At 53.5% G+C, this 25810-nt stretch overlaps 1 protein-coding gene across 1 annotated transcript in view; it reads right to left on the reverse strand.

Moving 5' to 3' along the window:
* LOC144676258 (serine/threonine-protein kinase A-Raf-like) overlaps positions 1-21977 on the reverse strand; it is a 42190-nt gene extending 20213 nt beyond the window's left edge. Inside the window, exons 1-8 of the mRNA XM_078536737.1 lie at positions 21750-21977; positions 19503-19606; positions 9375-9477; positions 4991-5136; positions 2761-2850; positions 2032-2167; positions 1141-1168; positions 587-795 (exon numbers count right to left, since the gene is read on the reverse strand). Coding sequence (XP_078392863.1) covers positions 587-795; positions 1141-1168; positions 2032-2167; positions 2761-2850; positions 4991-5136; positions 9375-9477; positions 19503-19606; positions 21750-21953 — 1020 coding nt within the window. The 5' untranslated portion in view covers positions 21954-21977. The remainder of the gene's footprint in view (positions 1-586; positions 796-1140; positions 1169-2031; positions 2168-2760; positions 2851-4990; positions 5137-9374; positions 9478-19502; positions 19607-21749) is intronic.
* Between the last annotated feature and the right edge of the window lie 3833 nt (positions 21978-25810).

Consider the following 25810-nt stretch of genomic DNA (forward strand, 5'->3'; position numbering starts at 1 on the left):
ATTACGCACACTGAGCTGCGTTATCCTGCATTACGCACACTGAGCTGTACTAGCCTGCATTACACACACTGAGCTGTACTAGCCTGCATTACACACACTGAGCTGTACTAGCCTGCATTACACACTGAACTGCGCTAGCCTGCATTACGCACACTGAGCTGTGCTAGCCTGCATTACGCACACTGAGCTGTGCCAGCCTGCATTACGCACACTGAGCTGTGCTAGCCTGCATTACGCACACTGAGCTGTGCCAGCCTGCATTACGCACACTGAGCTGTGCCAGCCTGCATTACGCACACTGAGCTGTGCCAGCCTGCATTACGCACACTGAGCTGTGCCAGCCTGCATTACGCACACTGAGCTGTGCTAGCCTGCATTACGCACACTAAAGCTGGACTTCAGCCCACAGACATAGGAGACAGGAGCAGGAATCGACCCATTCAGCCTCTTCCTGCTCTACTCCCCCCTCACCCCCCACCGCCCCCCACACCCAGATTGCACGTCGCTCTGCCATCGTCGACTTCCTGGCTCATTACTCTTTACAGTTATTAAGGAAGGTCAGCATAAATAACGGGCGGGTGCCTACCTGGAGCGTTGGGTACAGCTCGGGGTCCTGGTACCCCAGCCCGCCCATGACCTGAGTGCCCGTCCCTCTGGTCACCACTTTCCTGCGGTCGTCCGACGAGGAAGACAGCTTCCGCTCCCGGTTCGGCGTCACGGGCGACTTGGGCTGCGGGGTAGAGGGTCCGTGCGGCGAGGCAGAGTGCGGGGGGCTGGGCGACTGCTTGCGGAGCCCTGGGGGGGATCAAAGTGGGTACACAGCGTCACATGGGGGCAGCGGTACCCCTCTCTCTCTCTCCCCCCCCCACCCCAGTCCCAAGTCCACCGCCACTCACAACAACTCCCACACCCGCCCCTCCACTTTACGGCCCGCCCCGCAACTTGACCCGGCGTGTTCCGTCATCACCGGCCAACCCCCACCCGGCCCAACCCCCTCCCCTTCACCGCCCGACCCCAATATTCTGGAACATAGTGGCCTGCACGGCTCTCTATCCGCTCCCTCTGCGATCTGGCGCAGTCCAGAGCTACAGCTTGTGGGAGAACCTCCGAGAATGGAATAGGGACGCAGGAGAAACTCACCGACAGCGGGCTGCGACTTCAGGGCATCCTGCAAAGGGAACGTCAGAATGTCAGCCACAGCGAAACAGGTCAGGAAAGAACAGACACGTTGACACAAAGGTATTTCGTATATATAGCTTGTCCTCAGCTAGACAACTCAGTAACACAGAACCTCACTGCCCCCTGAACCCCAATACTCAGTAACACAGAATCTCACCATCCCCCTGAACTCCAATACGCAGTAACACAGAATCTCACTGTCCCCCTGAACCCCAATACTCAGTAACGCAGAATCTCACCATCCCCCTGAACCCCAATACTCAGTAACGCAGAATCTCACTGACCCCCTGAACCCCAATACTCAGTAACACAGAATCTCACTGTCCCCCTGAACCCCGAAACTCAGTAACACAGAATCTCACCATCGCCCTGAACCCCAATACTTAGTAACACAGAATCTCACCGCCCCCTGAACCCCAATACTCAGTAACACAGAATCTCACTGTCCCCCTGAACCCCGAAACTCAGTAACACAGAATCTCACCATCGCCCTGAACCCCAATACTTAGTAACACAGAATCTCACTGCCCCCTGAACCCCAATACTCAGTAACACAGAATCTCACTGTCCCCCTGAACCCCAATACTTAGCAACACAGAATCTCACTGCCACCCTGAACCCCAATACTCAGTAACACAGAGTCTCACCGCCCCCTGAACCCCAATACTCAGTAACACAGAATCTCACCACCCCCTGAACCCCAATACTCAGTAACACTGAATCTCAAAGTCCCCCCTGAACACCAATGCTCAGTAACAGGGGGATCTGCTTGTACTTGAGCTCCCATATTTCATCCAGAGCGGTGCTTGTGAAGCTTTGGTGTGTCACCAGCGTAGGGTGTGAATTCCTCACCTCTATGATGCTCATATTGACCGGTGCTGTGGTGCTGGACATATGAACGTTGGGTGTCGAGGTCGATCGTTGTCTCTGCAGCTGCCCTTCAACGGGTGGGCAGTGACTTGGGAAGGTGAAAGCGGGTGGTGCCAGCCTGCAATACGAAGCAAAACTACTTCAACATCGTGCCCAGCAGCAGAAAGGCACAATTCAATACTCAGGGGAATCCAGGTTTGACACTCTCACTGGTGTCAGTGCTGAGGGAGGGCCGCGCCGTCTGAGGGTCAGGACCGAGGGAGCGCCGCGCCGTCCGAGGGTCAGGGCCGAGGGAGCGCCGCGCCGTCCGAGGGTCAGGGCCGAGGGAGCGCCGCGCCGTCCGAGGGTCGGGACCGAGGGAGCGCCGCGCCGTCCGAGGGTCGGGACCGAGGGAGCGCCGCGCCGTCCGAGGGTCAGGACCGAGGGAGCGCCGCGCCGTCCGAGGGTCGGGACCGAGGGAGCGCCGCGCCGTCCGAGGGTCGGGACCGAGGGAGCGCCGCGCCGTCCGAGGGTCAGGACCGAGGGAGCGCCACGCCGTCCGAGGGTCGGGACCGAGGGAGCGCCGCGCCGTCCGAGGGTCAGGACCGAGGGAGCGGCGAGTCGTCCGAGGGTCGGGACCGAGGGAGCGCCACACCGTCCGAGGGTCAAGGCCGAGGGGGGCAGGGGGTGTGGGCGAGAGACTCTTTGGCAGCACATCACACACAGTCTCACCTTGAGGACTGAGGGGTCAGCAGTTGGTCGGTCAGGGATAAGGGCATCGGCGACAGCGACGTCTCATCGTAGAGATCAGGAGATGCTGGACTGCGAGACGAGAGGAAAGAATCAGATGATGCCAGGGAGACCGGGTCCCCCAGCCCAGCACTCGCACTGTTACCGCAAAGCTCCAACTTCCCTCCCCACCCCCTCCCTCTGCTCTCACCCTCCCCCATATCACCGCTCCCTCCCTCTGCCCTCACTCTCCCCCATATCACCGCTCCCTCCCTCTGCGCTCACTCTCCCCCATATCACCGCTCCCTCCCTCTGCTCTAACTCTCCCCCATATCACCGCTCCCTCCCTCTGCGCTCACTCTCCCCCATATCACCGCTCCCTCCCTCTGCTCTAACTCTCCCCCATATCACCGCCCCCTCACTCTCCCCCATATCACCGCCCCCTCCCTCTGCGCTCACTCTCCCGCATATCACCGCTCCCTCCCTCTGCGCTCACTCTCCCACATATCACCGCCCCCTCCCTCTGCTCTCACTCTCCCCCATATCACCGCTTCCTCCCTCTGCCCTCACTCTCCCACATATCACCGCTCTGTCCCTCTGCCCTCACTCTCCCACATATCACCGCTCCCTCCCTCTGCCCTCACTCTCCCACATATCACCGCTCCCTCCCTCTGCGCTCACTCTCCCGCATATCACCGCTCCCTCCCCCTGGGCTCACTCTCCCACATATCATCGCTCCCTCCCTCTGCGCTCACTCTCCCGCATATCACCGCTCCCTCCCCCTGGGCTCACTCTCCCACATATCATCGCCCCCTCCCTCTGCGCTCACTCTCCCCCATATCACCGCCCCCTCCCTCTGCGCTCACCCTCCCCCATATCACCGCTCCCTCCCTCTGCGCTCACTCTCCCCCATATCACCGCCCCCTCCCTCTGCGCTCACTCTCCCGCATATCACCGCCCCCTCCCTCTGCTCTCACTCTCCCGCATATCACCGCCCCCTCCCTCTGCTCTCACTCTCCCACATATCACCGCTCCCTCCCTCTGCGCTCACTCTCCCCCATATCACCGCCCCCTCCCCCTGCGCTCACTCTCCCCCATATCACCGCCCCCTCCCTCTGCCCTCACTCTCCCCCATATCACCGCCCCCTCCCCCTGCGCTCACTCTCCCCCATATCACTGAACCCTCCCTCTGTGCTCACTCCCCACTGACCCCTCCCTCTGTGCTCACTCCCCGCCGACGCCTCCCTCTGTGCTCACTCACCCCGATCCCTCCCTCCGTACTCACTCCCCTCCCCCTCTGATCCCCCACCCCCCCGTGCTCATTCCACTCCCTCCGATCCTCCCCCAGTCATTCCCTTCCCCCATCACCCTCCATCTCCCCCCGCACCCTCCCTCCCCCGCACCCTCCCTCTTTCCCCGCACCCTCCCTCTCCCCCCCGCACCCTCCTTCTCTCCTCCGCACCTCCCTCTCCCCCTGCACCCTCCCTCTCCCCCGCACCCTCCCTCCCCCGCACCCTCCCTCTTTCCCACACCCTCCCTCTCTCCCCCTGCACCCTCCCTCTTTCCCCACACCCTCCCTCTCTCCCCCTGCACCCTCCCTCTCTCCCCCTGCACCCTCCCTCTCTCCCCCTGCACCCTCCCTCTCTCCCCCTGCACCCTCCCTCTCTCCCCCTGCACCCTCCCTCTCTCCCCCTGCACCCTCCCTCCCTCCCCCGCACCCTCCCTCCCCCGCACCCTCCCTCTTTCCCCGCACCCTCCCTCTCCCCCCCGCACCCTCCTTCTCTCCTCCGCACCTCCCTCTCCCCCTTCACCCTCCCTCTCCCCCGCACCCTCCCTCCCCCGCACCCTCCCTCTTTCCCCACACCCTCCCTCTCTCCCCCTGCACCCTCCCTCTCTCCCCCTGCACCCTCCCTCCCTCCCCCGCACCCTCCCTCCCCCCCCCGCACCCTCCCTCCCCAGCACCCTCCCTCCCTCCCCCGCTCCCTCCCTCTCTCCCCCGCACCCTCCCTCTCTCCTCCCGCACCCTCCCTCTCTCCTCCCGCACCCTCCCTCTCTCCTCCCGCACCCTCCCTCTCTCCTCCCGCACCCTCCCTCTCTCCCCCGCACCCTCCCTCTCTCCCCCGCACCCTCCCTCTCTCCCCCGCACCCTCCCTCTCTCCCCCGCACCCTCCCTCTCTCACCCGCACCCTCCCTCTCTCCCGCCTCTCCCCGCTGTCCATCCCTCTGTACTCACTATTTGCCCAGGTCCAGGCACACCGTTGGTACTTTACTGCTGCAGTGTTCATGGAACTTGTGCCCGCAGGTCTGACAGCGGAAGCCGTGGAACAAAAACTTTAGGCAGAAATCGCAGAAAGCCAGGTTGAAGAACGTCTTCCGAACCTGCAGAACGCAAACAACCAGCAGCGGATTACTGCACTGGTCCGGGCTGGGCCCCACCAGACCCACTACCGCTCCGGGCTGGGCCCCACCGGACCCACTACCGCTCCGGGCTGGGCCCCACCGGACCCACTACCGCTCCGGGCTGGGCCCCACCGGACCCACTACCGCTCCAGGCCCCACCGGACCCACTACCGCTCCGGGCTGGGCCCCACCGGACCCACTACCGCTCCAGGCCCCACCGGACCCACTACCGCTCCGGGCTGGGCCCCACCGGACCCACTACCGCTCCGGGCTGGGCCCCACCGGACCCACTACCGCTCCGGGCTGGGCCCCACCGGACCCACTACCGCTCCGGGCTGGGCCCCACCGGACCCACTACCGCTCCGGGCTGGGCCCCACCGGACCCACTACCGCTCCGGGCTGGGCCCCACCGGACCCACTACCGCTCCGGGCTGGGCCCCACCGGACCCACTACCGCTCCGGGCTGGACTGGATCAAACTGGTACCAGCACTGGTCTGGACTGGATCAAACTGGCACCAGCACTGGTCTGGACTGGATCAAACTGGCACCAGCACTGGTCTGGACTGGATCAAACTGGTACCAGCACTGGTCTGGACTGGATCAAACTGGCACCAGCACTGGTCTGGACTGGATCAAACTGGCACCAGCACTGGTCTGGACTGGATCAAACTGGCACCAGCACTGGTCTGGACTGGATCAAACTGGCACCAGCACTGGTCTGGACTGGATCAAACTGGCACCAGCACTGGTCTGGACTGGATCAAACTGGTACCAGCACTGGTCTGGACTGGATCAAACTGGCACCAGCACCCGTCCCTGATACCTCATGTCACACTGCAAATCAGCAGTGTGGACAGAGTGTACTCACACTATATACACACACAAACATACGCGCTATACTGTACACATAGATGCACGCCCACTATATATACGCACCACATACAGGCACGTGCACACTACAGACAGACTACACCCACACCAGATACACCATACACACCCACACCAGATACACCGTACACACACACACCAGATACACTGTACACACCCACACCAGATACACCGTGCACACACACACACCAGATACACCGTACACACACCAGATACACCGTACACACACACCAGATACACCGTACACACACACCAGATACACCGTACACACACACCAGATACACCGTACACACCCACACCAGATACACCGTGCACACCCACACCAGATACACCGTACACACCCACACCAGATACACCGTACACACACACACCAGATACACCGTACACACACACACCAGATACACCGTATACACACACACCAGATACACCGTATACACACACACACCAGATACACCGTGCACACACACACCAGATACACCGTGCACACACCCACACCAGATACACCGTGCACACACACACACCAGATACACCGTACACACACCAGATACACCGTACACACACACCAGATACACCGTACACACACACCAGATACACCGTACACACACACCAGATACACCGTACACACACACACCAGATACACCGTGCACACACACACCAGATACACCGTGCACACACACACCAGATACACCGTGCACACACACACCAGATACACCGTGCACACACACACCAGATACACCGTGCACACACACACACCAGATACACCGTACACACACCAGATACACCGTACACACACCAGATACACCGTGCACACACACCAGATACACCGTACACACACACCAGATACACCGTACACACACACCAGATACACCGTACACACACACCAGATACACTGTACACACACACACCAGATACACTGTACACACACACACCAGATACACCGTACATACACACATCATATACACACACACCAGATACACCGTGCACACACACACCATATACACCGTACACACACCAGATACACTGTACACACACACCAGATACACCGTACACACACACACACCAGATACACCGTACATACACACATCATATACACACACACCGTATACACTGTATACACACACACAACGTATACACCGTATACATCCACACACCGTATACACACACCCACACCATAAACACCGTACACACACACACACCATATACACACACACACCATATACACCATATACACACACACACCATATACACTGTATACACACACACCTTATACACCGTATTCACACACACACCATATACACACACCATATACACACTGTATACACACACCATATACACACTGTATACACACACCATATACACACTGTATACACACACCATTTACACACCATATACACACACACCACATACACACACCCACCATACACACACACACCATATACACACACACCATATACAAACACACTATATACACCGTATACACACACACACACACACACCATATACACCTTATACACACACACCATATACACACACACCATATACACCTTATACACACTGTATACACACACCATATACACACTGTATACACACACCATATACACACAAATGCACTATATACACACAAATGCACTATATACACATGGATCATATCCACACTATATCCATACTTGCACTATACACACACTACACATACACAGTATATATGCACATATGCACTGTATATTTACATGCATGCACTCTATATACACACACGCACTATATATACATGCATATTACATATACATGCGCACTACACACACACATATGTGCACTCCAGATATACACATGACATATCACACATGCACTGAATATAAACACACAATTGCAATGTATATACATATACACACTAGATGCACTATATGTATACAAGACGCACTGTATGTACACAGACATGCTGTATATATGCACATACATACTATACATACAAACACACGAATTAGGAAAAATAAGCCACTCGGCCCCTTGTGCCTGATCTCAATTTAATAAGATCATGGCTGATCTGTTTGTGTTTCGAATTCCACATACCCATCTACCCCTGATAACTTTTGATTCCCTTGCCTATTTACAAATGCAGGCACTATATATACACAAATGCACTATGTACACACATAAACTATATATATTGTGCACGTGTGCACAGCAAATTTACACGCGCACCATACACGTATATACTATATATACACACATATACACAACACACACACTATACATAAAGATGCACTATATACCCACACTTGGTGCATGTCAGAGGGTCAGTGCTGAGGGAGCGCCGCGCTGTCGGAGGGTCAGTGCTGAGGGAGCGCCGCGCTGTCGGAGGGTCAGTGCTGAGGGAGCGCCGCACTGTGGGAGGGTCAGTGCTGAGGGAGCGCCGCACTATCGGAGGGTCGGTGCTGAGGGAGCGCCGCACTGTCGGAGGGTCAGTGCTGAGGGAGCGCCGCACTGTCGGAGGGTCAGTTCTGAGGGAGCGCCGCACTGTCGGAGGGTCAGTGCTGAGGGAGTGCCGCACTGTCGGAGGGTCAGTGCTGAGGGAGCGCCGCACTGTGGGAGGGTCAGTGCTGAGGGAGCGTCGCACTGTGGGAGGGTCAGTGCTGAGGGAGCGCCGCACTGTCGGAGGGTTGGTGCTGAGGGAGCGCCGCACTGTCGGAGGGTCGGTGCTGAGGGAGCGCCGCAATGTCGGAGGGTCGGTGCTGAGGGAGCGCCGCACTGTCGGAGGGTCGGTGCTGAGGGAGCGCCGCACTGTCGGAGGGTCGGTGCTGAGGGAGCGCCGCACTGTGGGAGGGTCAGTGCTGAGGGAGCGCCGCACTGTCGGAGTGACCCTGTCTGCCCTCTCATGTGGACATCAAAAATACAAAGTCACTTTTGGAAGAAGAGTGGAGGGAGTGCAGGTGGGAGATTGTCTGGTGCCATTATTTACCCGTCAATCAACACCATTAAAAAAAACAGGTGATCTGGGTCATTATCATCTTGCGGATTGTGGGATCTTGCTGTGGACTACATTCCCTACATTATAGCAGTGTGCACACTTCAAACAAACTTCACTGGCTGTGAGGCGCTTTGCGACGTCCGAGTGAGCGAACGGGATGGAAAAATGCAGCTTACTCCGGGCACTTGTTCTCCACTTTCCTTCACTCTTGTCCTCATCCCTAGTGCCCTGAATCACAATGTGGGGCTGGGGTGACCTGCACGCCCATGCTGGGTAAGGACAGTAGCTTCGCCATCAATTAACTGGACGATTAATGATCGATAATGAGCTGCGGATGAATCGGATGATCTACAGCTCAGGACTTACAAAGTTGTGCATAGACAAGGGGACTTCATCGAGCACCTCGACCATCAGCTCTTCACCCACCAGGGGTGTGATATCTGTCGCCCAGTCCGTCAGCTTCTTGTGGCTGGAGGGAGAGAGAAGATACACAGATGTCAGCAGTTACAAGGAGAACGCACAGATAGCACGGACTCCATTGTGATTCATATACTTCCCGCTGCGCTGTCTCTCCATATAACATGCACCTCCCACTACGCTGTCTCTCCGTATAACACGCACCCCCCACTGCGCTGTCTCTCCGTATAACACGCATCTCACACTGCGCTGTCTCTCTGTATAACACATCTCACGCTGTGCTCTCTGTATAAAACACGTCTCACATTGTTCCATCCCTCTGTATAACGCATATCTCACACTGCGCTGTCTCACTGTATAGCACAAACCTCACGCTGCGCAGTCCCTGTATAACACACACCTCACACTGCGCTGTCTCTCTGTAAAACACACACCTCACTATATAACCCAACTCATATTGCACAGTCTCTCTGTATAATGTGCACCTCACACTGTGCTCTCTCTCCATATAACACACTCCTCACATTGCGCTGTCTCTCTGTGTAACACACGCCTTACAATGCGCTTTCTCTCTGTATAACGCACGCCTCACACTGCGCTCTGTATAACACACTTCTGACACGATGCTGTCTCTTTGTATTACACACAGTTCACACTGTGCTGTCTCTCTGTACAACACATAGGGCACACTGCGCCGTCCCTCTGTATAACACACACGGCACACTGCGCTGTGTCATGATGCAACACACACCTCACACTGTGTTGTCTCTCTGTATAACACACACCTCACACTGTGCCGTTATCTCTATATAACACACGCCTCACACTGCGCTGTCTCTGTATAACACACACCTCACACTGCACTCTGTGTAACACACACCACACATTGCGCTCTGTCTAACATACACCTCACACTGTGCCGTCTCTGTATAACACACACCTCACACTGCATTCTGTATAACACACAGCGCACACTGCGCTATCTAACACACCTCACACTGCGCCGTCTCTGTATAACACACACCTCACATGACGCTGTCTCTCTGTATAACACACGTGGCACATTGCGCCATCCCTCTGTATAACACAGTTGGCACACTGCACTGTGTCATTATGCAACACACACCTCACACTGTAGTTTCTCTATATAACACACACCATACACTGCACCATCTCTATGTAACACAGGCCTCACACTGCACTGTATCTCTGCATAACACACGCCTCACACTGCGCTGTCTCTGTATAACAGACACCTCACACTGCGCTCTCTCTCTGTATAACACATGCCTCATTATATAACACAACTCATAATTCAGTCTCTCTGTACAACACACACCTCACACTGTGCCGTATCTCTATATAACACATGCCTCACTGCGCTGTCACTGTATAACACACACCTCACACTGCGCTCTGTATAACACACACCTCGCACTGCGCTCTGTATAACACACACCTCGCACTGCGCTCTGTATAACACACACCTCGCACTGCGCTCTGTATAACACACACCTCGCACTGCGCTCTGTATAACACACACCTCACACTGTGCTCTGTATAACACACACCTCGCACTGCGCTCTGTATAACACACACCTCGCACTGTGCTCTGTATAACACACACCTCGCACTGTGCTCTGTATAACACACACCTCGCACTGTGCTCTGTATAACACACGCCTCGCACTGTGCTCTGTATAACACACACCTCGCACTGCGCCCTCTCTCTGCATAACACACGCTTCACACTGCGCTGTCCTCTGTATAACAGAAGCCTCACACTGCGCTGTCCTCTGTATAACAGAAGCCTCACACTGTGCTGTCCTCTGTATAACAGAAGCCTCACACTGCGTTGTCTGTTTAACACACACCTCACACTGCGCTCTGTATAACACAAACCCCACACCGTGCTGTCTCCGTACAAGACACACCACACTCTCCCTATATAACACACACCTCACACTGCGCTCTCTAACTCACGCCTCATACTGCGCTCTCTGTATAACACAAGCCTCACACTGCGCCCTGTATAACACAAGCCTCACACTGCGCTGTCTATCTATAAAACACATGCCTATGTATCACAACTCATACAGCACAGTCTCTGTATAACACACACCTCACACTGCACTCTATCTATATAACACACACCTCACACTGCGCTGTGTCTCTGTATATCAGACACTTCACACTCTGCTGTCTCTCTGTATAACACTGAAGATGCCGAAAATTTGGATTTATTTTAGAGTGCTAGCCAGGACCAGCAGCTAGGGCGCCAAAGCATACACAATCACAGCCTTACATGAAAGCTAAAAACTTGTACAAAGGGCTCAGCTGTAAATTTGCAATGAGGAAATGGGAGACATACACGGGCGGGGGACACGGGATGACTCGATCAAGCAATGGGGAAGGCCATTTCACACCGTCTGATGGCCTCGAACTACATCCAGTCAGCCCCTGTAAACCATTTGTATAGAACAAACATACATTCTTTGCTATCTCCCAAAAGGGAAATACCCAATCTCTGCACGGTAATTACTGTACAAGAACACAATTATCAGCCCACCAGAGGGTCATTGTGCTATGGCCTTTGTCTAACTAATACCATTAAATTGTAACTGGTAGTAACTGTGCTTATTTGAAGCTCGGTGGAGAAGCGCCTGGACTGCTCAGCGTTTGCTCCCTGCCTGTGTAATAAAGGAACCACTTGAACATTGCATCTGGACTCCGAGTGTTGAAATGTTGTACCAGAGTGTTCCTCGGACCTTTCAACACACACCTCACACTGCACTGTTGATCTGTATAACACACACCTCATACTGCGCTCTCGCTGCATAACACACGCCTCACACTGCGCTGTCTCTCTGTAAAACACACACCTCATACTGCGCTCTCGCTGCATAACACACACCTCACACTGCGCTGTCTCTCTGTAAAACACACATCTCATACTGCGCTGTCTCTCTGTAAAACACATGCCTCACTATATTACACAACTCATACTGCACAGTCTCTCCGTATAACGCGCACCTCACACTGCGCTCTCTGTATAACATACGCCGCATACTGCGCTCTCTGTATAACACACGCCGCATACTGCGCTCTCTGTATAACACACGCCTCACACTGCGCTCTCTGTATAACACACGCCGCATACTGCGCTCTCTGTATAACACACGCCACACACTGCGCTCTCTGTATAACACACGCCTCACACTGCGCTCTCTGTATAACACACGCCTCATACTGCGCTCTCTGTATAACACACGCCTCACACTGCGCTCTCTGTATAACACACGCCTCACACTGCGCTCTCTGTATAACACACGCCTCACACTGCGCTCTCTGTATAACACACGCCTCACACTGTGCTCTCTGTATAACACACGCCACATACTGCGCTCTCTGTATAACACACGTCTCACACTGCTCTCTCTATACAACACACTTCTAACACAACGCTTTCTCTGTATAACACACAGTTCACACTGCGCTGTCTCACGGTACAACACACACCTCACACTGCGCCATCCCTCTGCATAACACACGTGGCACACTGCGTTGTCCCTGTATAACACGCACCTCACACTGCGTTGTTGATCTGTATAACACACACTGCCCTGTCTATCAATATAACACACAACTCACACTGCGCTCTCTGTATAACATAAGCCTTACACTGCGCCGTCTCTCTGCGTAACACACGTTTCACACTGCATCATCTCTCTGTAGAAAACAAGCCTCACGCTGCGCTGTCTCTCTGTATAACACAAGCCTCACACTGCGCCCTGTATAACACACTTCTGGCACAACACTCACTCTCTGTAAAACACACAGTGCACACTGCGCTGTCTCTCTGTGTCACACACAATTCACACAGCGCTGTCTCACTGTGCAACACACACCTCACACTGCGCCGTCCCTCTGTATAACACACAAGGCACACTGCGCTGTATCTCTGTATAACACATGCACCACACTGCACTGTGTCACTATACAACACACACCTCACACTGTGCTCTCTGTATAACACACACATCACACTGTGCTCTCTGTATAACACACGCCTCACACTGCGCTGTCTCTCTGTTTAACACACGCCTCACACTGCGCTGTCTCTCTGTATAACACACGCCTCATACTGCGCTGTCTCTCTGTATAACACACGCCTCACACTGCGCTGTCTCTCCGTATAACACAAGGCTCACACTGCACTGTCTCTCTGTATAACATAAGCCTCACACTGCGCTGTCCTCTGTATAACATAAGCCTCACACTGCGCTGTCTCTCTGTATAACACAAGCCTCACACTACGCTGTCTCTCTGTATAACACAAGCCTCACACTGCGCTGTCTCTCTGTATAACACAAGCCACACACTGCGCTGTCTCGTCATATAACAGAATCACAGTGCAGAAGAAGCCATTTGGCCCATCAAGTCTGCACCGACACATGAGAAACACCTGACCTACCTATCTAATCCCATTTACAAGCACTTGGCCCATAGCCTTGAATGTTATACCGTGCCAAGTGCTCATCCAGGTACTTTTTAAAGGATGTGAGGCAACCCACCTCCACCACCCTCCCAGGCAATGCATTCCAGACCGTCACCACCCTCTGGGTAAGAAAGTTTTTCCTCACATCCCCCTTAAACCTCCTGCCCCTCACCTTGAACTTATGTCCCCTTGTGACTGACCCTTCAACTAAGGGGAACAGCTGCTCCCTATCCACCCTGTCCATGCCCCTCATAATCTTGTACACCTCGATCAGGTCGCCTCTCTGTCTTCTCTGCTCCAACGAAAACAACCCAAGTCTACCCAACCTCTCTTCATAACTTAAATGTTTCATCCCAGGCAACATCCTGGTGAATCTCCTCTGCACCCCCTCCAGTGTAATCACATCCTTCCTATAATGTGGTGACCAGAACTGCACACACTACTCCAGCTGTGGCCTCACCAAGGTTCTATACAACTCCAACATGACCTCCCTACTTTTGTAATCTATGCCTCGACTGATAAAGGAAAGTGTCCCATATGCCTTTTCACCACCTCACTAACTTGCCCCTCCGCCTTCAGAGATCTATGGACACACACACCAAGGTCCCTTTGTTCCTCAGAACTTCCTACTGCCATTCATAGAATACTTCCTTGTCAAATTACTCCTTCCAAAGTATATCACCTCACACTTTTCAGGGTTAAATTCCATCTGCCACTTATCTGCCCATTTGGCCATCCCGTCCATATCTTCCTGTAGCCCAAGACACTCAACCTCACTGTTAACCACCCGGCCAATCTTTGTGTCATCCGCAAACTTACTAATCCTACACCCCCACACCCCACATAGTCATCTATGTCGTTTATATAAATGACAAATAATAGGGGACCGAGCACAGATCCCTGTGGTACGCCACTGGACACTGGCTTCCAGTTACTAAAGCATCCTTGTCATCACCCTTTGCCTCCTACAACTAAGCCAATTTTGAATCCACCTTATCAAATTACCCTGTATCCCATGTGCCTTTGCCTTCTTTATAAGTCTCCCATGTGGGACCTTGTCAAAGGCTTTGCTGAAATCCATTTAAACTACATCAACTGCACTACCCCCATCTACACACCTAGTCACCTCCTCAAAAAATTCAATCAAATTTGTTAGGCATGACCTCCCTCTGACAAAGCCATGCTGACTATCCTTGATCAAACCTTGCCTCTCCAAGTGGAGATAGATACTCTCCTTCAGAAATTTCTCCAATAGTTTCCCTACCACTGACTTGAGAATCACTGGCCTGTAGTTCCCTGGCTTATCTCTATAACCCTTCTTAAATAGCGGAACCACATTAGCTGTTCTCCAGTTCTCTGGCACCTCCCCCGTGGCCAGAGAGGTATTAAAAATTTGAGTCAGAGCCTGCGATCTCCTCCCTTGCCTCCCTCAGCATTCTGGGACACAAATCATCCGGACCTGAAGATTTGTCCACTTTTAAGCCTGTCAACACCTCCAATGCCTTGTCACTCCCTCTATCAATTTGCTTAAGAACCTCACAGGCTCTCTCCCCGAGTTCGATACCTTCATCCTCATTCTCTTGGGTGAAGACGGACATGAAGCATTCATTCAACACTCTAGCGATATCCATTGGCTCCACCCATAGATTGCCCCCTTGGTCCCTTATGGGCCCTACTCTTTCCCTGGTTATCCTCTTCCCATTGATATACTTATAGAATATCTTGGGAGTTTCCCTACTTTTACCAGCCAGAGCTTTCTCATATCCCCTCTTTGCTCTCCTAATTGCTTTCTTAAGCTCCATCCTGCACTTTCTGTACTCCACTAATGCCTCCGCTGATTTGCTTCCCTTGTACCTGCTAAAAGCCTCTCTTTTCCTTCTCATCGTAACCTGAATATCTCTGGTCATCCATGGTTCTCTGGGCTTGTTACTCCTTCCTATCACCCTAGAGGGAACATGTTGAGCCTGTACCCTCCCCATTTCCTTACTGAACACCCCCCACTGCTCCTCTGTAGATTTCCCCACAAGTAGCTGTTCCCAGTCTACCTTGGCCAGATCCTGCCTTATTTTACTAAAATCCACTCTCCCCCAATCCAAAACATTTTTTTGCAACTTGTCGATTTCTTTGTCCATAACAAACTTAAACTGTACCATGTTGTGGTCGCTATCACTAAAATGCTCGCCCACCACCACCTCAACCACCTGTCCGGCTTCATTCCCCAGAATTAGGCCCAGCAATGCGCTGTCCCTTGTTGGACCCTCTACATATTGACCTAAAAAGTTCTCCTGTACACATTTCAAGAAATCCACTCCATCTCAACCCTTAACACTATGTCTATCCTAATTAATGTTGGGAAAGTTGAAATCACCTAATATAATTACCCTATTGTTATTGTTTTTACACGCCTCCACAAATTGTGCACATATTTGCTCCTCAATTTCCCGCTGACTATCTGGGGGTCTATAATAAACACCTAATAATGTGGTTGACCCTTTTTTATTCCTAAGCTCTACCCACAAAGCTTCATTCGATGCCCCCTCCAAGATATCATCTCTCCTTACTGCAGTAACAGACCTGTAACGCCTCCTCCTCTTTTACCCCCTCCCCTGTCTCGCCTGAAAATTCTATATCCCGGAATGTTGAGCTGCCAATCCTGCCCTTCCCTCAACCACGTCTCAGTGATGGCTACTATATCACAATTCCACGTGTCAATCCTCACCCTTAACTCATCCGTTTTACCTGTAATACTCCTGGCATTAAAGTAGAGGCCATCCAACCTTGCCTTACTCCCTTGAAGCTTATTGCAGCTGTACTCCCTCTGACTTGATTGTTTTACTATATTATGATGTGTCCCAATTTGCTAACATTCTGTGTCCCCTCCAACTGCCGAATTAGTTTAAACTCCTCCCAACAGCACGAGCAAACCCACCCGCAAGGATGTTAGTCCCGCTCTGGTTCAGATGTAGACCATCCCGCTTGTACAGGTCCCACCTTCCCCAGAAACCGTCCCAGTGATCCAGCAATCTAAAACCCTCCCTCCTGCACCAACTCTTAAGCCACGTATTCATCTGCACTATTCTCCTATTTCTGAGCTCGCTAGCACGTGGCACTGGGAGTAATCCAGAGATTACAACCTGAGGGGTCTTGCTTTTTAGTCTACTGCCTAACTCCCTGAATTCTTGATGCAAGACCTCATCCCTCTTTTTACCTATGTCATTGGTACCAACATGTACCATGACTTCTGCCTTATCCCCCTCCCCCTTCAGGATGCCCTGCAGCCGTTCAGTGACATCCCGGAACCTGGCACCAGGGAGGCAACACACCATCCTGGAGTCACGCTGACAGCCACAGTAGCGCCTATCTGTTCCCCTGACTATAGAATCCCCTATTACTATTGCTCTTCCTCCCTTCCTCCCCTCCTGTACAGACAGGCTGCTTATGGTGCCAGAAGCTTGGCTCTGTCCGCACTCCCTGGAGGAACCAGTGCCCTCATCAGCCTCCAAAATGGAATACCGATTTGCGAGCGGGACCCCAGGGGACTCCTGAACTACCTGCCTGTTTCTCTTGGACTGCCTGGTGGTCACCCATTCCCTTCCTTCCTCAAGTCCCTTCATCTGTGGTGTGACTACCTCTCTAAATGTCTATCGATGCTCTCAGACTCGCGGATGCTCCACAGTGTCCCCAGCCGCTGTTCCAGCTCTGAAATCCGAGCTTCCAGGAGCTGCAGCTGGACACACTTCCTGCACACATGCTGGTCCCGGGCACTGGAAAAAGTCCCTGGCTTCCCACATGGAGCACAAGGAGCACACCATGGCTTTGAGCTCTCCTGCCATGACTTATCCCTTTAAATCAAACATTTTAAGTCAATTACTCTAAGGCCCTTCTTTCCTGATCCTCGTTACTGCAGAATATACAAACTGTAACCCACAAAAAGACCTGAAACTATAAGCAATTAAATTAGTAAATTCCTTACCCACTACTTACCAGACGCCTCACACTGCACAGTCTCACTATAATAGACTCCTCACACTGCACTGTCTCTCTGTATAACAAAAGCCTCACACTGCGCCGTCTCTCTGTATAACACAAGCCTCACACTGCGCCGTCTCTCTGTATAACACAATCCCCACACTATGCTGTCTCTCTGTATAACACAATCCTCACACTGCGCTGTCTCTCTGTATAACACAATCCTCACACTGCGCTGTCTCTCTGTATAACACAATCCTCACACTATGCTGTCTCTCTGTATAACACAATCCTCACACTATGCTGTCTCTCTGTATAACACAATCCTCACACTGCGCTGTCTCTCTGTATAACACAATCCTCACACTACGCTGTCTCTCTGTATAACACAATCCCCACACTATATAATGCAAGCCTCACACTGCACTCTCCCCATATAATACATGCCTCACACTGCGCTCTCCCTGCTTAACACACGCCTCACACTGCGCTTTCCCTGTAGAACACACGCCTCGCACTGTGCTCTCCCTGTCGAACACATGCCTTACACAGCGCTCTCCCTGTATAACACAAGCCTCACACTGCGCCGTCTCTCTGCATAATACACACCTCACATTGCAGTCTCTCTGTATAACACAAGCCTCACACTGCGCTCTCTGTATAACACAAGCCTCACACTGCGCTGTCTCTCTGTATAACACAAGCCTCACACTGTGCTGTCTCTCTGTATAGCACACACCTCACACTGCGCTGTCTCTCTGTATAACACAAGCCTCACACTGCGCTGTCTCTCTGTATAGCACAAGCCTCACACTGCGCTGTCTCTCTGTATAACACAAGCCTCACACTGCGCTGTCTCTCTGTATAACACAAGCCTCACACTGCGCTGTCTCTCTGTGTAACACACGCCTCACACTGCGCTGTCTCTCTGTTTAATACAAGCCTCACACTGCGCTGTCTCTCTGTATAACACAAGCCTCACACTGCGCTGTCTCTCTGTATAACACAAGCCTCACACTGCGCTGTCTCTCTGTATAACACAAGCCTCACACTGCGCTGTCTCTCTGTTTAATACAAGCCTCACACTGCGCTGTCTCTCTGTTTAATACAAGCCTCACACAGCGCTCTCTCTGTATAGCACAAGCCTCACACTGAGCTCTCTCTGTATAGCACAAGCCTCACAATGTGCTGTCTCTCTGTTTAATACAAGCCTCACACTGCACTGTCTCTCTGTATAGCACAAGCCTCACACTGCGCTGTCTCTCTGTTTAATACAAACCTCACACTGCACTGTCTCTCTGTAGAACACAAGCCTCACACTGCGCTGTCTCTCTGTATAGCACACGCCCCACACTGCACTATTCCTCTGTATAACACACGCTGCCCTGCCCCACTGTCTCGCAGAGTTAGCACTGGCGTTCTGCTTACCCATGAGCTCATGCTGGCCCCTGTGCACAGGCTCTGTGTACCTTTCTGCTCTAAGTAGCACTGTACATCCACACGGAGCCCTATGTACAGCCCCCTGTGAACACTCTGCTGTCTGTATATACTCCCCAGTCACTGGCTTCACACTTTCCCCTCAGACAGAAACACTGCTGTGAAGATCTCACCCATCAATGAATCTGTAGACCGCACAGCATTTCTGGGACAATCCTCGGACTTTCAGGGCTTTGTCTAAGCTGTCGTTCACTGTCATCCCCGCACGCACATTTACCTGCGAAAAATCACAGAACATGTCTGGTGTAATTATTATATAATAGGAGAGCAACTGTCTGGAACGTCAGACACAGCATCACCCAATGATACCCTCAACAAGTAGTACTGAGGGAGCCTTACCCTGTATCTAACCCCGTGCTGTATCTGTCCTGGGAGTGTTTGATGGGGACAGTGTAGAGGGAGCTTTACTCTGTGTCTAACCCCGTGCTGTACCTGTCCTGGAAGTGTTTGATGGGGACGGTGTAGAGGGAGCTTTACTCTGTATCTAACCCCGTGCTGTACCTGTCCTGGGAGTGTTTGATGGGGACAGTGTAGAGGGAGCTTTACTCTGTATCTAACCCCGTGCTGTACCTGTCCTGGGAGTATTTGATGGGGACAGTGTAGAGGGAGCTTTACTCTGTATCTAATCCCGTGCTGTACCTATCCTGGGAATGTTTGATGGGGACAGTGTAGAGGGAGCTTTACTCTGTATCTAACCCCGTGCTGTACCTGTCCTGGGAGTGTTTGATGGGGACAGTGTAGAGGGAGCTTTACTCTGTATCTAATCCCGTGCTGTACCTGTCCTGGGAGTGTTTGATGGGGACAGTGTAGAGGGAGCTTTACTCTGTATCTAACCCCGTGCTGTACCTGTCCTGGGAGTGTTTGATGGGGACGGTGTAGAGGGAGCTTTACTCTGTATCTAACCCCGTGCTGTACCTGTCCTGGGAGTGTTTGATGGGGACAGTGTAGAGGGAGCTTTACTCTGTTTCTAACCCCGTGCTGTACCTGTCCTGGGAGTGTTTGATGGGGACAAGGTGGAGGGAACATTAATTCCATATCTGACCCATGTTGTCCTTGATCTGCCCATCTCTGACTCTGCACCACAAAGTCCCCTCATAATTCCATGCTTCCATGTTTTAAATTCCGGTTTATTTCAGCTCCCTTCATGGTGTTCTGAACCCCCCCACGACCTCCTGTAGCCCCCCCACCACCCCATTATGCAAGGACTGAGGGACTCCCTCCCCCACTAGCCACTGAGATTCTCCTCGGTCCCATCCCCTCGCAAGCAGTTGGCAGTTTTATGGGCAATTACAGCATGGCAAGAGGCTCTTTGGCCCATTGTATCAGTGCCACCCAAAGAGGATCCATCCAGCCTAATCCCACGGTCCAGCCCTTGGTTCCAGTGCTTCCAATGTTTCTCCGATTGTTCGCTTGGATGCAATGAGGGTTGCTGCCTGTGCCACCCTTTCACCCCACACCCCCACCACACCACACCCCTCCACCCGGCCCACTCGAACCCGGTCTAAACCTCCCCCACTTACCCTCAATCTATGCTCCTTAGTTATGGACCCCATGCCAAAGGGAACAGTTGCTTCCTATCCACTCTATGTAGGCTCCTCAATTTTATACACCGCCATTATAATCTCCCCTCACCTCCTGTGTTCCAGAGGAAACAATCCAGGCCTCTCCAACCTTTCCATGTAGACTGTTGACTCAAGAAGCTCGACACCATCCAGGTCAAAGCAGCCCCGCTCGATGGGCACCTCATCCGCAAACATTCACTCCCTCCACCACCGACGCACAGGGGCAGCAGTGTGTGTGCCAGCTACAAGATGCACTGCAGCAACTCGCCAAGGCTCCTTCGACAGCGCCGCCCAAACCCACCACCTCTACCACCTAGAAGGACAAGGGCAGCAGACACATGGGGAACACCCACCACCTGCAAGTACCCCTCCGAGCCACTCATCGTCCCGACTTGGAAATATATCGGCCGTTCCTTCACTGTCGCTGGGTCAAAATCCTAGAACTCCCACCTTAACAGCGCCTTGGGTGTACCCACACCACACGGGGACTGCAGCGGCTCAAGAAGGCGGCTCACCCACCACCTTCTCAAGGGGGCAATTAGGGATGGGCAACGAATGCTGGGCCCGGCCAGCGACACCCACAACCCACAAAACAGAAAGTTAAAATTCTCCATTCCTGGCAACATCCTTGGTAAATCCTTGCACCCTCTCTACAGTGCAGGAAAGCCATAACCCCAGCTAGCGAGAGGCGCCCGCCAACTGGCAGCTCAGATTCACCCCTGCACCCCCCCCACCCCCCCAGGGGTCGAGACACCCAGTCCTCACCGAGCTCCCGCCCTTCACGTGGGCATGACTTACCACGGTGCGTTGCTTGTTGGGCAGGTAGACGCGGACAGTTCCCGTGGCTCTGGGCATCTCGCCAGGGCTTTGCGCCTGCGGTGCCCGTTGGTACGGCTGCTGCTCCTGGCCGCCGGCAGTGGGGGGAGGCACTCCGCTGATGGTGAGGCTGGGGAGACCGAAGCCATTGCTCAGAGCCGGGGAGGACGCCGAGCTCCGCTTCATTCAGGCTGAGACGCTCGCCGCGTTGCGCCTGCGAATAAAACGACAGGAAAGGCGGCCGGTCAGGCAGTGTTGTCTCAATGCGCCCCGGGCCGCTCACTCACTGCACTGACAGCCGCCACCAGCGGCAGTGCGATAACAGAGTCCGTCTTTAAGATAAATGCTGGCCCCCATTGCAAAAACACCCCTGCACTTTATCCCATCCAAGCCACGGAATATTAACCAGTTCAGATTCCGCTGCCTGCATCTCAACTCGAATCGTGTCCCGTTCACTCACCTGGCCCACCGTGCTCACCTGCCTCCTGGGTCTGGCTACACCTCGGCTTAAAAATTCTCATCCTCCTGTTCAAAGGCCTCTCCGCCCCTTCTCCCTTCCTGCTCTCTGTAACCTCCTCCAGCCCCTACACCCCTCCCTATCTCTGTAACCTCCTCCAGCCCCTACACCCCTCCCTATCTCTGTAACCTCCTCCAGCCCCGACACCCCTCCCTATCTCTGTAACCTCCTCCAGCCCCTACAACCCTCCCTATCTCTGTAACCTCCTCCAGACCCTACAACCCTCCCTATCTCTGTAACCTCCTCCAGCCCCGACACCCCTCCCTATCTCTGTAACCTCCTCCAGCCCCTACACCCCTCCCTATCTCTGTAACCTCCTCCAGCCCCTACACCCCTCCCTATCTCTGTAACCTCCTCCAGCCCCGACACCCCTCCCTATCTCTGTAACCTCCTCCAGCCCCTACAACCCTCCCTATCTCTGTAACCTCCTCCAGCCCCTACAACCCTCCCTATCTCTGTAACCTCCTCCAGCCCCGACACCCCTCCCTATCTCTGTAACCTCCTCCAGCCCCTACAACCCTCCCTATCTCTGTAACCTCCTCCAGCCCCGACACCCCTCCCTATCTCTGTAACCTCCTCCAGCCCCTACAACCCTCCCTATCTCTGTAACCTCCTCCAGCCCCGACACCCCTCCCTATCTCTGTAACCTCCTCCAGCCCCTACAACCCTCCCTATCTCTGTAACCTCCTCCAGCCCCTACAACCCTCCCTATCTCTGTAACCCCCTCCAGCCCCTACACCCCTCCCAATCTCTGTAACCTCCTCCAACTCTCTGAGATCTCTGCCCTCCTCCAATTCCGGCCTCTCGAGCATCCCCCAATTCCCATCGCTCCACCATTGGTGGCCGTGCCTTCAGCTGCCTGGGGCCCTAAGCTCTGTAATTCTCTTCCTAAGCCTCCCCGCCTCTCTCTTCTCCTTCTGAAAGCCTTGGGAGACTTAATCATATTGAAGGCCAGAAGCAAAAGGCTCAACGGAGAGATGGCAACTCCATTATTACTGTCCCTCCGACAGTGCGGGACTCCTTCAGCACTGACCCTCCCACAGTGCTGGACTCCCTCAGCACTGACCCTCCGACACTGCGGCGCTCCCTCAGCACTGACCCTCGCACTGTGCGGTGCTCCCTCAGCACTGACCCTCGCACAGTGCGGCGCTCCCTCAGCACCGACCCTCCGACAGTGCGGCGCTCCCTCAGCACTGACCCTCCGACAGTGCGGCACTCCCTCAGCACTGACCCTCCGACAGTGCGGCGCTCCCTCAGCACTGACCCTCCCACAGTGCGGCGCTCCCTCAGCACTGACCCTCCCACAGTGCGGCGCTCCCTCAGCACTGACCCTCCGACAGTGCAGCGCTCCCTCGGCATTGACCCTCCGACAGTGCGGCGCTCCCTCAGCACTGACCCTCCGACAGTGCGGCACTCCCTCAGCACTGACCCTCCGACAGTGCGGCGCTCCCTCAGCACTGACCCTCCGACAGTGCGGCGCTCCCTCAGCACTGACCCTCGCACAGTGCGGCGCTCTGACGGGGCAATTGGAAATGATAAAGAGCATGAGGGAAGAATGCAGTGAGCAGACAGTGTCCCAACCGTGTACACTTTTGGTCTCTTTTTTCCAGAAAGGACACAAATGGGTTAGCAGCTCAGGGAAGGGTCATCTGACTGGGTTGGGGGTTTGCCTTATGAGGAAAGGCTGAGCAAGATGGACCTAGGCCTGGTGGAGTTTAGAAGAATGAGAGGTGATCTTATTGAAACATATCAGATCCTGAGGGGGCTTAATGGGGTCGATGCTGAAAAGATGTTTCCCCTTGTGGGAAAGGCTAGAATTAGGGGAGGCTTTTTAAAAATAAGGGGTCTCCTAGTTAAGCTGGATCTGAGATTTTTTTCCTCTCGAGCCGAGAATCTTTGGAACTCTGTTCCTCAGAAAGAGGTGGAGGTCAGGTCATTGAATATTTTTAAGGCAGGGCTAGATAGGCTCTTGATTAACAAGGGGGTGAAAGGTTATCGGGGGGGGGGAGCTCAGGCAGGAATGTGGGGTCGAGGTTACAGTCAGATCAGCCATGATCTTACTGAATGGCAGAGCAGGCTCAAGGGGCCGAGTGGCCTACTCCTGCCCCTAATTCATAGGTTCGTATCTATGTAAGTGCGAGGAACAGAGGAAGCCCACAAGGGTGATGCGGCAGAGATGAAACAGGCCTCGGGGGAACAATCTAACCTGGTTTACTCTTAATTGCTTGCCCCTTCGTTCAAATTATCGACAAGGCACCCGGGCAGCAGTGTGTGTACCATCTACAAGATGCACTGCAGCAACTCGCCAAGGCTCCTTTGACAGCGCCGCCCAAACCCACCACCTCTACCACCTAGAAGGACGAGGGCAGCAGACACACGGGGAACACCCACCACCGGCAAGTTCCCCTCCGAGCCACTCACCATCCCGACTTGGAAATATATCGGCCGTTCCTTCACTGTCGCTGGGTCAGAAACTCCCTCCCTAACAGCGCCGTGGGTGTACCTACACCACACGGGACTGCAGTGGTTCAAGGTGGCGGCTCACCCACCATCTTCTCAAGGGGGCAATTAGGATGGGTGATAAAGACGCTGGCATAGCCAGCGACGCCCCAGATCCCATTAAAGAATTTTAAAAGACGACAGCACCTAGTCGTTTGGTAGCACAGAACTTGAGAATTGCTGGGAAAAGGACTTTTTCTTGTCGAAGCTTTTTGTCTTGCACTCATCAGTCAAACAATGGTCGGAAGTTAACTGTCAGTCACCATCAACTGGTGCATTCCCCATGGCACTGCTTCCACCAATCAGAGACCACTGCCCAACCAATCAGCACTCTCTTCTCATAGTGTATAAATCGGTTGTTTCCCCTGGCACTGGTATTTTATTGCGAATTGTCCTGATGAGTGCAAGATGAAAAACTTCGAGACAAAAATAGTCTCCTTTTTTCATCAATACTCAGAAACCACACCACTCCCTTTCCGTGGCAGGTCACGGTGACAACTGTGTTAAAATGGAGAACAGATAGTGGCCCTTCACAGAGGCTTCAAGAGATTAGGAAGAGGTGGCCAAAAAGCTCTGACAGAGAGGTTGGGAAGAGATGGAGGTGGAGGGAACGGCTGACTGTCGTTGTGGGGGGCGGAGGTAGCCAGACGCACAGCAACCAATGGCAGGAAAGCGGAGGAGGTACAAAGAAACGGAGTCAGGGGAAATGGGGAGTGTGGGGTGGGACGAGGCTCAGGATGCAGGTTTATGGGGCGGACAGAGGTCACAGGAGAGGTGGGTGACGCCACAGTTAGATTGAAGAGGGATTGCCAGAGAGTAGGGGAGGAATGTGCGAACAGGAGCTGGTGAGGGATAGGATGAATATCAGCTTAGACTTGGACGATCAGAGGAGCTTAATAGCACAAACTTAAAATTTACGCACCAATCTTGAACTCGCAGGATTAAGAAAACAATGACCAAAAGGATATTGCGTAAATGAAAAGCTCATGGTGTAGAGAGTAACATATTAGCCTGGATTGAAGATTGT

Source organism: Cetorhinus maximus, unplaced genomic scaffold (assembly GCF_964194155.1).
Source record: "Cetorhinus maximus unplaced genomic scaffold, sCetMax3.hap1.1 HAP1_SCAFFOLD_1463, whole genome shotgun sequence".
In the NCBI taxonomy this organism is placed as follows: Eukaryota; Metazoa; Chordata; class Chondrichthyes; order Lamniformes; family Cetorhinidae; genus Cetorhinus; species Cetorhinus maximus.